Source organism: Ahaetulla prasina, chromosome 18, assembly GCF_028640845.1.
Source record: "Ahaetulla prasina isolate Xishuangbanna chromosome 18, ASM2864084v1, whole genome shotgun sequence".
Taxonomy (NCBI): domain Eukaryota; kingdom Metazoa; phylum Chordata; class Lepidosauria; order Squamata; family Colubridae; genus Ahaetulla; species Ahaetulla prasina.
In genome coordinates, this window is record NC_080556.1 from 1,588,352 (window position 1) to 1,601,280 (window position 12,929).

The 12,929-nt window shown below is 51.3% G+C and overlaps 1 protein-coding gene across 1 annotated transcript in view; it reads left to right on the forward strand.

Annotated features, from left to right (window-relative positions):
- The first annotated feature begins 243 nt into the window (after nucleotides 1–243).
- The window catches only part of CAMTA1 (calmodulin binding transcription activator 1), a 32,609-nt gene continuing 19,923 nt past the window's right edge, over nucleotides 244–12,929 (forward strand). The window contains exons 1-6 of the mRNA XM_058161263.1: nucleotides 244–376; nucleotides 1,189–1,323; nucleotides 5,546–5,676; nucleotides 9,050–9,246; nucleotides 10,920–10,998; nucleotides 11,768–12,083. Coding sequence (XP_058017246.1) covers nucleotides 5,560–5,676; nucleotides 9,050–9,246; nucleotides 10,920–10,998; nucleotides 11,768–12,083 — 709 coding nt within the window. The 5' untranslated portion in view covers nucleotides 244–376; nucleotides 1,189–1,323; nucleotides 5,546–5,559. The remainder of the gene's footprint in view (nucleotides 377–1,188; nucleotides 1,324–5,545; nucleotides 5,677–9,049; nucleotides 9,247–10,919; nucleotides 10,999–11,767; nucleotides 12,084–12,929) is intronic.

Genomic DNA, 12,929 nt, shown 5'->3' on the forward strand with positions numbered 1-12,929 from the left:
GAAGGAGTCAAGCTATTTTCCAAAGCACCTTTGAAGGCCAGACAAGGAATAATGGATGGAAACTGATCAAGGACAGATTCAACCTGGAAACAAGGAGGAATTTTCTGACAGTGAGAACCGTCAACCGATGGAACAGAAGTTGCCTTCGGAAGTTGTGGGAGCTTCATCACTGAAAGCTTTCAAGAAGACTGCCATTTGTCAGAAATGGTGTAAGCAGGTCTCCTGCTTGGGATGGGGGTTGGACTAGATGACCTACAAGGTCCCTTCCAGCTCTGGTATTCTATAGTCCATGGAACAGAAGTTGCCTTCGGAAGTTGTGGGAGCTTCATCCCTGGAGGCTTTCAAGAAGAGACTGGACTGCCATCTGTCAGAAATGGTATATAGGGTCTCCTGCTGGGAGGAGAGGGGTTGGACTAGATGACCTACAAGGTCCCTTCCGGCTCTGTTAATCTAATCTATTATAAAAAAAAGATGTTGAGACTTTGGGAAGAGTACAGAGAATAGCAACTAAGAGGATTAGGGGACCGGAGGATTATAAAACATATGAAGAACGGTTGCAGTAATTGGGGGCGTCTAGTTTATTAGAAGGGGACGCGGTGGCTCAGGGGCTAGGACGTTGAGCTTGTCGATCGAAAGGTCGGCAGCTCAGCGGTTCGAATCCCTAGTGCTGCCGCGTAATGGGGTGAGCTCCTGTGACTTGTCCCAGCTTCTGCCAACCTAGCAGTTTCGAAAGCACGTTAAAAAATGCAAGTAGAAAAAATAGGGACCACCTTTGGTGGGAAGGGAAGAGCATTCCGTGCGCCTTTGGCGTTGAGTCACGCCGGCCACATGACCACGGAGACGTCTTCGGACAGCGCTGGCTCTTCGGCTTTGAAACGGAGATGTTGCCCTAGAGTCGGCAACAACTAGCACATATGTGCGAGGGGAACCTTTACCTTTTACCTTAGTTTATTAGAAAGAAGGACTAGGGGTGACATGATAGCAGTGTTTCAGTACTAGGGGGGCTACCCCAAAGAAGAGGGAGTCAAGCTATTCTCCAAAGCACCTGAGGGCAGGACAAGAAGCAGCGGATGGAGATTCATCCAGGAGAGAAGCAACCTGGAGAAACTTCCTGGACCGTGAGGACAACTCATCACAACTTCCTTCTGGAAGTTGTGGGTGAAACTCGCATCCCTTTTGTCGTTTCAGCTCACGACACCGGCCTCGTCACGCTCCAAGTAGCTTTCAACAACCAGATTATTTCCAATTCGGTGGTTTTCGAATATAAGGCCCGGGCGTTACCAACCCTTCCTTCTTCTCAACACGACTGGCTGTCGCTGGATGGTGAGGAACGCAAGACACAGAAAGGATTTGGGGTGGGGAGAGGGGGCAGGGCCTAAGGAATGGGGGAGGAGCTTAGGAAGCGGGTACCGCGCTGGCATTCTGCATCCAGACCTGCCCGAATTTTTCTCAACTTTAAGATGGGTGGAGAGCTTTAAAGTGGGTGGACAACTTTAAGATGGTCAACTTTTAAGAGAATGATTTGATTCTACACTAGACAATCTGCCGCTCAACTGAAAGTGTGTGATGGAAGAATTGTTGTACAGGCAATTCCTTGACTTGCAACCATTCGTTTAGTGACCAGTTTGAAGTTACTGGGAAAAAGTGACGTAACTGTTTCCCACAGTCGTATCAGGGGTGAAATGCTCCCGGTTCGGACCGGATCATCCGATCCGGTAGCAATGGTGGCAGGTGGTTCGGAGAACCGGTAGCAAAAATCCCTCTCCCCCAGCCCCCCCCCCACCGAGCCGTGCAATCATCAGAGGTTGTTTTTTTTTTACTTTTAAAAGCATTTTTTTAAAAGTAAAAAAAAAAGCTTCTGATGATCGCGCGGCTCAGCTGGGATCGTCAGAACCCTTTAAAAGCATTTTTTTTCTACAAATTTCTCTTGGGTCCTTCCTGTGATCACCATTGGTGACTTTTCCCAGCCAGCTTCCAAGCAAGCAAAGCCAGATTTGCTTAACGGCTGTAGTGATTCACTTAACAACTTTGGCCAAAAAGGGGCAAAAACTCACTTAACGGCTGCCTTGTTTAGCAGCGGAAGCGTTGGGCTCGGTTGTGGTCAAAAGTCGAAGATTAGCGGTAGTTACGACTTCTCTTCCCTTTGCATTCTCACAGCAGCCCTGCCAGGTAGGCCAGGCAGAAATTGGCAGGGGCCTGGGTTTGCCCACTTAGGGTTACACAGGGGTCGGAGGGAGAAGATGGGGCAGCTAGGCTCCCTCCGGATGGGGCAGGAGGGAGGGCAGCATCCTCAGCCCGTGGGGGGAGAAGGAGAAGGAAGAAGAAAAAGAGAACAGGAAGAAGGAGAAGAGGAAGAAGAGGAGGAGGAAGAGGAAAGGGAAAAGGGGAGGCAGGGGAGGAAGAGAAGAGGAGGAGAAAAAAAGAAGAGAAGGAGAAAAAGAGAGGAAGAAGAGGAAGAGGAAAGATTAGGTGAAAAAGAGAGGGAGAGGAGAAGGAGGAAAAGGAGGAAAGGGGAAGAGGAGGAAATAAAAAAGAGGAGGGTGGGAGAAGAGGCAGAGAAGGAGAAAAAGGAGGAGAGGGAGAGGAGGAGGAGGAGGAGGAGAAAAAGGAGAGGAAGAGGAGGCAGAGAAGAAGGAGAAAAAGGAGGAGAGGGATAGGAAGAGGAGAAGAGGAGGAGAAAAAGAAGGAGAGGGAGAGGAGGAAGGAGAAAAAAGAGGAGAGGCAGAAGAAGAGAAGAAGAGAACAAAGAAAAGGGAGGAAGAGGAAAAAGAGGAGGAGGGGGAGGAAGGAGAAAGGAGGAGGAAGAGGAGGCAGAGAAGAAGGAGAAAGAGGAGAGAGGAGGAAGGAGAAGGAAGAAGGAGAAGAGGAAGAGGAAGAAGGAGAAAAGAGGAGGAGAGGAGGAAGAGGAGAGAAGGAGAAAAAGAGGAGGGAGAGGAGGAAGAGGAGAAGGAGAAAAAGGAGAGGAAGAGGAGGCAGAGAAGAAGGAGAAAAAGGAGGGAGAGGAGGAAGAGGAGGAGAGGAAGAGGAGGCAGAGAAGAAGGAGAAAAAGAGGAAGAGGGATAGGAAGAGGAAAGGAGAAGGAGAAAAAGAAGGAGAGAGAGAGGAGGAAGGAGAAAAAAGAGGAGAGGCAGAAGAAGAGAAAAACAAAGAAAAGGGAGGAAGAGGAAAAAGAGGAGGAGGAGGAGGGAGATCGCAGCGCAGCAGCCCCCGAAACCGCTCGGGCGAGGCGGAGAAGCGCCGCTCGGGTCCCGCCCCGCGGCTCCTGCGCGATCCTCTCCCGGCTCGGCGGCTTAGCGGCTGCCCGGCCTCCTCCTCCTCCTCCTCCTCCTCCTCCACCCGCCTTCGGGCTCCATCCCCAACGCGGCGCCCGCCGTCCTGCGGAGGAAGCCCCGCGGGCTGCATTGCGGCCGGGGCGGGCAGGCGGGCTGCGGACCCTGGGCCGTGGCGGCGGGGCTCCTTCCTCGGCATCCCCTTCGGAGCTGCGCGATGGCTGGGTCCTGGCCGGCCGCTCCCCCTACTCCGGAGCGGGCTGATGTCACTTTCCACGCCGCGGATTGGCCGCTCCGCGCCCAGGCGGGGCTGCCGGCTCGGCTCGGGCTGCGGGCTCGGGCTGCGGCTGCGGCTGCCGGCTCGGCGCTGCCCATCGCGGAGAGCTGCGCTGTTTGGCTCGCCCGCCCGCTCGCTCGGCTTGTCCTGCGGGGGAAGCGGGTGGGAGGGGGGCGCCCGTGGGGTGGGAGAGAAACCCCTCCGTGGGGCGAAGAGAAGGGCATGGCCACCTCGCCTCTGCTGAGCCCGGCCCCACGGTAAGCTCCCCGCGCTCCTGGGGAAGGGGGAAGGCAGGGTGGGGGTTCACACACACACACACACACATGCGGGGGGGTTCCTGAGCCGTGGGAGTGGGCTGTGGGGTCGTGCGTGGCCCCTCTCGGCCAGTCCGCGGTCCGGATTTGTGGAGCCTCCCTCTGCTGTTGGCGGATTTGGGGACCCTCCCTCTCCTGCTGGGCTTGGGCGACAGAGAGGGATGGGGTCCAGCAGAGAAGTTTCTGGGTGGGGGGTGGGGAACCGTCCCTATTGCTCCTTTCTCACCCGCACCCCCGTATCTTGAGGGCGAGGGATTCCCCCCCCCTCCCTTTAGGCGGAGTTCTGGGGTGTCCCTCGGACCTCCCGACCGTGGGAATATCCCAAACGCCTGCAAAAGAGAGCAAGCGGGGAGGGTGGGAGCTCTTCCAACAGCCCTCTCCCCCCCCCTCTTCCGCTGCACTTGGGGTGGGTGGGTGGGCTGCTAGGCGCACGACCCTCCCCCTGTCCCGTAGATATTATTTTAGGGGAGCACAAGTAGAGTTGTGCTGGACGCTTTCCAAAAAGGGGAGGGAAATGTTTAAAAAATCAGAGCTTCCCCCTCCTCCTGGTAGATGTTATTTTAGGGGAGGGTCTTTCTCACTCACTCAAACACACACACACAAACACACACGTTAAAACCCCCAGGCCTTAAAAAGAACGTTTGTAACCTGACTTGGAGTTTTCAAAACTGTTTGGGACCATCAGATTTACAAAATGTATAGTTTGTAGCTGCCCAGAGTAGAGGGAGCTGGGGGGGCCGGGGGGACATACAAATTTAATAAACAAACAAAGAGATAAATGAACAAATAAATTATATACATTTAGCGTCTGTAAAGGGGACATTAAGACTGGGAAGTGAAAAGGAGATGCAAAGTACCAGTTGATTATCAGTACAGATGGTCCTCAACTTACGGCCACAATGGAGCGCGGAATTTCCGTTGCATAGCGAGGCGGTTGTTGACTGAGTTTTGTCCCCATTGTACGGCCTTTTTGCCGCAGTCGTGAAGCCAAGCGCTGCTCTCGTTAAAGTGAATATGCGGCTGTTAGGTTCATCCGGCTTCCCCGTTGGCTTGTCGGAAGGTCGCAAAAGAAGATCGCGGGACCTCCTGGGACGCTGCGACCGTCATACATACGAGTCAGTTGCCGAGCGGCAGAATTTTGATCACGTGACGGTGGGAAAAACCAGGTTTTTCAGACGCTTTCATGCGCAGGAGAGCTGGAAACCGGATAGAGCAGTTCCCCAGAGTGCATGCACGCGCCGGGAAGCCGAGCTTCCGGTTTCTGGCATCTGCATGTGCATCAGTCATCTGGTCTTCCGGTCAGTCGTGCGCATGCGCACCCCAGAAACCAGCTTAGCTTCGCGGCGTGCAAGCATGCAACAGGGAGCTGCTCTCCCGGTTTCCAGCACTCCCCTGCACGCGAAAACCAGCTAGCCGGTGCCCATGTGCGCACCGGACCTCAGAAGAGCAACGGACGACGGCCCGCGTGCCCGGAGAGATGGCTCTGCATGCCGTAGGATCTCTATCACGGATCTATACTAATGTGGCCGTACGTCGAGGACCGCTTGTTCGCTTCGGCAATGGGTGACATAGGACCCCGACCATCTTTTCCTAAGCAAGGCGTCCCGAGGTGTGGGGTTGCCCCCCTCCCCACAATGCCTCTCTTCCCTGACCATCTCTTTCCCGTCCGGGGGGGGGCCCCGCAGATAACCAGTTCAGGATGTCGATTCTCGAACGACTGGAACAGATGGAGAGAAGGATGGCGGAGATAACTACCATGCAGCAGCACAAGCCGAGCGGGGGCAACAGCAGCACCAACGGAGGTAGCCAAGCACAGGTAAGGGCCAATGTTTCGGCCCAGCGGGTGAAGGAAGAGCTATCGGGGGTGGGGGGGGGCTCTTCTGGGTGCTGTTTCTCTCTCTTTCTCTCTTTTTTCCAGCACTGAAGGGGTGCTTCTAGCACTGATGATGTTACCTAGCTGGGTCGTGAAACGTCTGTGAGAAAACAAGCAAGCTCAGAGAGCGCCAAGGACCCCACAGTCGTTCTCTTCCTCCTCCTCCTCCTCCTCTTCCTCCTCCCTCTCTTCCTTCTTCTCCTTCTCCTCCTCCTCCTCCTCCTCCTCTCACCTAACCTCACTCCCTTCTAGAACTGATGATGTTCCCTAGCTGGGTCGTGAAACGTCTGCAAGAAAACAACCCAGCTCAGAGAGCACCAAGGACCCCTCATTTCAACCCCCGAGCTACAAAGATTCTCCTTCTATTGGGGTGCTCTGTCTTCTATTTCTTCAGGCATCCCTTTCTGATTATTAACTTCAAGAGAGGGACCGCGCTAGCAGCAATAGTAGAGACTATTTGTAGAGCAGGGTTGAGCTGTGCGGTCCTTGATGCTCTCTGAGCTGGGCTATTTTCTTGCAGGCGTTTTATGACCCACCTACGTTACATCATCAGTGCTAGAAGGAAGTAGGGTTTGAGGAGTGAAGGAGAAGGAGAGGAGGATTGTGGGGTCCTTGAGAATCTCTGAGTTTGGTTGTTTTCTTGCAGATGACTAGGTTACATCATCAGTGCTAGAAGTGGGGGTGGGAGGAGGAGGAGGAGGATGGCAGCTGTGCGGGTCCTATGGCGTCCTATCCCAGCTGGGTTGCTTGTTGGTAGATGTTTCTTAACTAGGTAACAACGTCAGTGTGAGAAGGGAGTGGGTTTTGCGAAGGGGAGGAGGAGGAGGAGGAGAAGGGAAAGAGGAAGAAGGAGAAGGAAGGAAGGAGGAGGAGGAGGAAAAAGAGGAGAACGGGGGAAGAGAATTGTTGTTGTTGTTGTTGTTGTTTGAATTTATATCCCACCCTTCTCCGCAGACTCAGGGCGGCTTACACTGTGTCAAGCAATAGTCTTCATCCATTTGTATATTATATACAAAGTCAACTTAATTGCCCCCAACAATCTGGGTCCTCATTTTACCTACCTTATAAAAGATGGAAGGCTGAGTCAACCTTGGGCCTGGTGGGACTTGAACCTGCAGTAATTGCAAGCAGCTGTGTTCATAACAGACAGACTTAGTCTGCGGAGCCACCAGAGGCCCCTATAATTGTGTGGTCCTTCATGTTCTCTGAGCACGTCTGGGTTTGGTTTGGTTTTTTGCAGATGTTTCATGACTCAACTAGGTAACATCATCAGTGCGAGAAAGGAGAGGGGTTTGAGGAGTAGAGGAGGAGGAGGAGGGTAAAGGAAGATGGAATGAAGGGAGGAAGAAGAAGGAAAGAGAAGAAGGATTGTGGAGTCCTTCGTAGTCTCTGAGCTTGGTTGTTGTTTTTGCAGAGGTTTCATTACCTAACTAGGTTATATTATCAGTGCTGGAAAGGAGTTGGGTTTGCAGGAGGGAGGAGGAGGAGGAAGAGGAGGAGGAGGAGGGGAAGGAGGAGGAGGAGAACGACTGTGGGGTCCTTGGTTCTCTCTGGGCTTGGTTGTTTTCCTGCAGATGTTTCACAACCCAGCTAGGTAACATCATCAATGCTAGAAGAGTTTTCTCCTTTTCTATACTAGTGACTTGCCCTGTCAGTGTTGATGGAACTGGTCTTGGCCATTCTTCCCAGTAGGGCAGACCCAGCATCAGAGGAGGCGTATCTCCTGGGCCCCAAGAGATGGCGATGGGCTACAGACTGTGTCCACATTGCCAGATTTTATCCGATGGGCAGAAGTAACTGGGCAAACGGGCAGCCCTCCCAATAACCGGACTCTGTGCCAGGAACGGTTTTATCTCCAGCTTTATCCTAGCAGGGATTGGAATTAAGCGACAGCTGGAAAAAAAAATGGAATTTCCTGACAGCTTGGGGGAAAAAAATGACGATTAAATGAATGAATGAATATTTTAATTTGTATACCGCCCTTCTCCCGAAGGACTCAGGGCGGTGAACAGGCAGATAAAATACAAATACACACAATAGTTAAAAACATCTCTTAAAAAACTAATTTAAATTTGCCCAAATGTTAAAATACCACACTCCCCCATAAAATTGCAAAACTTTAAAAACCCATCAAATTCAATTAAAATTTAAAGATGGCCTTAATAACCTAAACGGAAGCACCGATTTTTTTTTAATCTCTTGCTGCTGTGTTTAAGAAGTGCAAAAGTTGGATACCCGAAACAAACCAGGATTATTAAAAAAAAAAAAGTTAACGAGCTTAGCGTGGTTGTGTGAACGGACTGTTAGCGCGTCACGAGCACCCGCTGCCACCGAACGAAACGGTCGGCAAAAGATAAAATTCTCCCCATCCTGATTAAGTAGAATTTATTTTTTTTAATTTGAAACACAGAAGCAACGGGGAAAGAAAAACACCACAGGTGGTATTCAGCCAGTTCAAACCAGTTCAGATGAACTGGTACCCGTCCTATTTAGGCACATTTTTGAGGCTGGGGGCATGTTATGGCTTGAAGACGTTTCACTTCTCATCCCGGAAGCTTCTTCAGTTCTGACTGAAGGATGGAAACATTTACTGTATATTCCTTGGAGTCATATAAATCCACAGAAGGAGGAAGAGGGGAAGAAGGAGGAGAATTTGTATTCTCCTTATGCTTTTATTTCATTTTATTTATTAAATTTATTCACCATTCATCTTGTTACAAAGATGTAACCTGAGCAGATTACGGCGTAAACATTTTTATACATTTGTATACCATATATACAGTATTTACGGCTTCATTTTGATGTTGTAAGCCGCCCCGTGTCACCTTGCAGCGGCAAACAAATTTAACAAATAATAAAGCAAGACAAAAGAACAACACACCCATTTTTTGTCATGTTTTAAAATCTTCCCACTTTGGAAGAAGACCAAGAGAGGGAAGTGTTGGAATTCATTGTTGGAATATATTTTTATGTAACAACTACAGTAGTATTCAGCCGGTAGATGGCAATGTTTACAAATTTGGATCTATGTGTTTTCTTTTAGTTCCCTGTTTCATATTACAGTTAAGCAGTAAAGCACATGGTGATTGTACTCTTTGTTTGCTCTGTGGTGCTAGATATAAACAGAATTTCTAACAGGAAAAAACGGCAGCAGAAAGTCCACACTCAACGGGGTGGGGGGTATCTCCTCCAGACGCCACCACCATTACCATAACACACTTATCCTTCTTCCTAGACCCTTCCTCACTCACTCACACTTTTCACATGCGCGTGCCCCCTCCGGCTTGTCTTCTTAACCTCAGTATCTCCCTCGCAGTGCATCTCGGAGGCCGCCACCTTGGGAACCTGCTTCGAGAGCCGTGTTGTGGTGGTGTGCGAGAAGATGATGAGCCGAGCTTGCTGGGCCAAATCCAAACACCTGATCCACTGCAAGACGTTCCGGGGAATGACCCTTTTGCACCTCGCGGCCGCTCAGGGCTACGCTACGCTCATCCAGACGCTGCTCAAATGGCGGTAAGAGTTTGGGGAGGTGGAGAAGTGGCTTTTCAGTCTGCTCACACCAAGGAGAGGAATTGTGTTGCGTCTCTGGGCATCCTCCCTTTCCCGTGTTGTCATCCCAACCAGGTGTGACTGTCGGGCTTCTGACGGATGCCCGAATTAAATCATGAGTCTTCTAGACAAGCTTCAAAAATAACCCAGTTATTTATTAGGATCTTCATGTCCACACATTCCCAAGTGAAGCCAGCTGTGACCCTACATAATTTATGCTCCAATTATGACTCTGTTTCCCCCTCCCCCCTCACCCCAGGGTTTCTCATCAATCACATTCACACAATTTCGCAGGTTGTAGAGGTCACTCCCCTTGGCTGCTGTAGGTAACCCTGGGATACAGCCTTGAGAGAGATAAGCATGGAATGTGCAGCTGTCTTTGGCTGCTGTGCCATTTTGCCGGTTTCCCATCCCCCTGGCCTATGGCAACGCAGAGCAGGCCCGGGATGCCTTGCAAGTTGACAGTGTTTTTGCAGTTTGGTCTCTGCCCTTGGACAAACTAGTGTTGTCCCAGAAAAGTGGCTCTGCGGGCGTGCAGTTTATTGGAAACTGTCAGCAAATAATAATTCCCCACACAGACTGTTTCTAGGGGAGGGGGTCTTTGGATCTTTCCTTCACCAATGCCCCTCCTGATTTCAGAGCAATGCCTGCTTTCTTGTGAGCATTGTCCTGCTTTCCCGTTAGGACTTGTGTGGGTGGGGGAGAGAGACAAGGAGAGAGGGAAAGAAAGAGGGAGAAAGGGAGAGAAAAGAGAGAGGCGAGAGAGAGGAAGAGAGAGGGGGACGGAGAAAGGGAGAGAGAAGAGAGGGAAAGGGAGAGGAAGAAAGGGAGAGAGAGGGAGAGAAAGAGGGAGAAAGTGAGAGAAAAGAGAGAGGCGAGAGAGAGGAAGAGAGAGGGGGACGGAGAAAGGGAGAGAGAAGAGAGGGAAAGGGAGAGGAAGAAAGGGAGGGAGAGGGAGGGAGAAAGGGAGAGAGAAGGCAAGAAAGAGAGAGAAAGAGAGAGGTGAGAGAGAGGAAGAGAGACGGGGACGGAGAAAGGGAGAGAGAAGAGAGGAAAGGAAGAAGGGAGAGAGGAGAAAGAGGGAGAAAGGGAGGAGGAGAGGGAGAGACGAAGGGGCAGGAGAGGGAGAAAGGGAGATTGAAGAGAGGGAAAGGGAGAGGAAGAAAGGGAGAAAGGGAGAGAAGGCAAGAAAGAGAGAGAAAGAGAGAGGGAGAGAGAGGAAGAGACGGACGGAGAAAGGGAGCGAGAAGAGAGGGAAAGGGAGAGGAAGAAAGGGAGAGGGGGGAGAGAAAGAGGGAGAAAGGGAGAGAGAAGGCAAGAAAGAGAGAGAAAGAGAGGTGAGAGAGGAAGAGAGATGGACGGAGAAAGGGAGGGAGAAGAGAGGGAAAGGAAGAAGGGGAGAGAGGGAGAGAAAGAGGGAGAGAGAGAATAGAGGGGGAAAAAGAGAGAGGAAGAGTAGGGAGATGGGGATGGAGAAAGGAAAGAGAACTGGAGAGAAAGAAGAGAGAGGGAGAAAGAGAGAGAGGGGGAGAAAGACAGCACCACAGCCTCCAGGCGCCAAAAGAAACCAGATCACCTTTTTCCCTGGAGTTTTTTCAAGGATCTCGTCACCCTCTGTCTTCTCCTTGGTTCCTCAGCACCAAACATGCCGACAGCATCGATCTGGAGCTGGAAGTCGACCCGCTGAATGTTGACCACTTCTCCTGCACGCCACTGGTACGGACCGATGGCCTTGCGTGGGCCGGGAGATGCTTGAGGTTGGGAAACGGGGAGGGGGGATTGCTTGCTAGGATGGGGGGGGTGGGGGGCCACAGGCGGTCCTTGACTTACAGTCATTCGCTTAGTGACCATTCTTAATGACCATTCACTGGAAAAAAAAATGACTTAGGACCGTTTTTCACGCTTAAAACAGTTGCAGGATTCCCAGGGTCACGTGATCAAAATTCAGAGGTTTGGCAACTGACCTCTATTCTGGTCGTAAGGTGAGGATTACCCCTATATCGGTCGTTCTCAACTTACAATCGTGACGGAACCCGGAATTTCTGTCATAACTAATGACCGTCGTAAGTTGTGGAACCTATGTGGTTTGGCGCGGTCTTTTAAATTACAGGCCTGTAATTTGAGGTATCTGTCCGAATTTTAAATCTGGATCATAAATATCTATTTTTTTTGGGTGGGGTGTCCATCATAACTTTGAAGAGGACATGAGTTTGAACAAAACTACCTCAGTGTTGTGGTAACAAAATCCCCCTTGGAACGGCAGTGTGCATTTTATGTCACCGTCATATGGCCGTTTGTGGCTCCACCTGTGCGAAGCAGGCGAAAAACCCAAGTAGATCCCTTTAGCGATCCAGTTGTCCACCCAGGGTTCAAAGGAGGAATTGTACGGGCCGGATCGCTGAACTTCCGTTGACACGACATAGGCTACTGCGGCAGGAAATCTCCTCTGTCTTCCCCAATGACCCTGAAATCTTTTCTCTTCCAGATGTGGGCCTGCGCTCTGGGCCACACGGACGCCGCCGTGGTCCTTTACAAGTGGGACCGGCGGGCCATCTCTATCCCCGACTCGCTCGGCAGGCTACCGCTGACCATCGCCCGCTCCCGCGGCCACGTGAAGCTGGCCGAGTGCCTTGAGCAGCTGCAGCGGGAAGAGCAGGCGCAGCTCCGGCCGTCCCCCCGCGTCCCCTGCCCTTCGCAGGAAGAGCCCAGCGGCGACAACTGGACGTCCCAGTGGCCTGGCAAACTCATCGCCTCTCAGGACCAGCAAAAGGAAATCACAGGGATTTCCAATGTGAACACAGGTAGGTTGGCAGAGGCCTTCTTCTGTCTGCCTTCTCAAACATCCACCCTAGCATTGATGATGTTGCCTAGTTTGGTAATGTGATGTCTACCAAAAAAAAAGAGAAAAACCTACCAAGATCAGAGAGTACTAAGAACAACTAGGTCATCTAGTCCAGGGGTCTCCAACCTTGGCAACTTTAAGACTTGTGGACTTCAACTCCCAGAGTTCCTCAGCCAGCGAACTCTGGGAGTTGAAGTCCACAAGTCTTAAAGTTGCCAAGGTTGGAGACCCCGATCTAGTCCAATCCCCTGTTTAGCCAGGAGACCCTAGAGCATTTCAGACAAATGGTTGTCCAATCTCTTCTTAAAAACCTCCAGTGATGGAACACCCACAACTTCTGGTGGCAAGTTGTTCCACTGATTAATTGTCCTCACTATCAGGAAATTTCTCCTTAGTTCCAGGTTGCTTCTCTCCTTGATGAGTTTCCATCCCTTGTTTCTTGTTCTGCTTTCGGGTGCTTTGGAGAAGAGGTGGACCCCCTTTTCTTTGGGGCAGCCCCTCAAATATTGGAGGACTGCTATCATGCCTCCCTTACCCTAGTCCTTCTCTGTTAGTCTAGCCAGGCCCAGATCCTGCAACCGTTCTTCGTATGTTTTAGCCTCCAGTCCCCTAATCCTCTTTGTCGTTCTTCTCTGCCCTCTTTCTAAGAGTCTCAGCGTCTTTTTTTGTGCGTTTGTTCGTTTCCTGGCGACTTCATGGACTTTGCGAGTGGCAGCTTTGGGTTGCCAACTCTCAAACAAAGCCACCAGCGGAGCAATTTCGCGGGTTGTAGTGGTCACTCCCCTCCGGCTGCTGTAGGTAACCC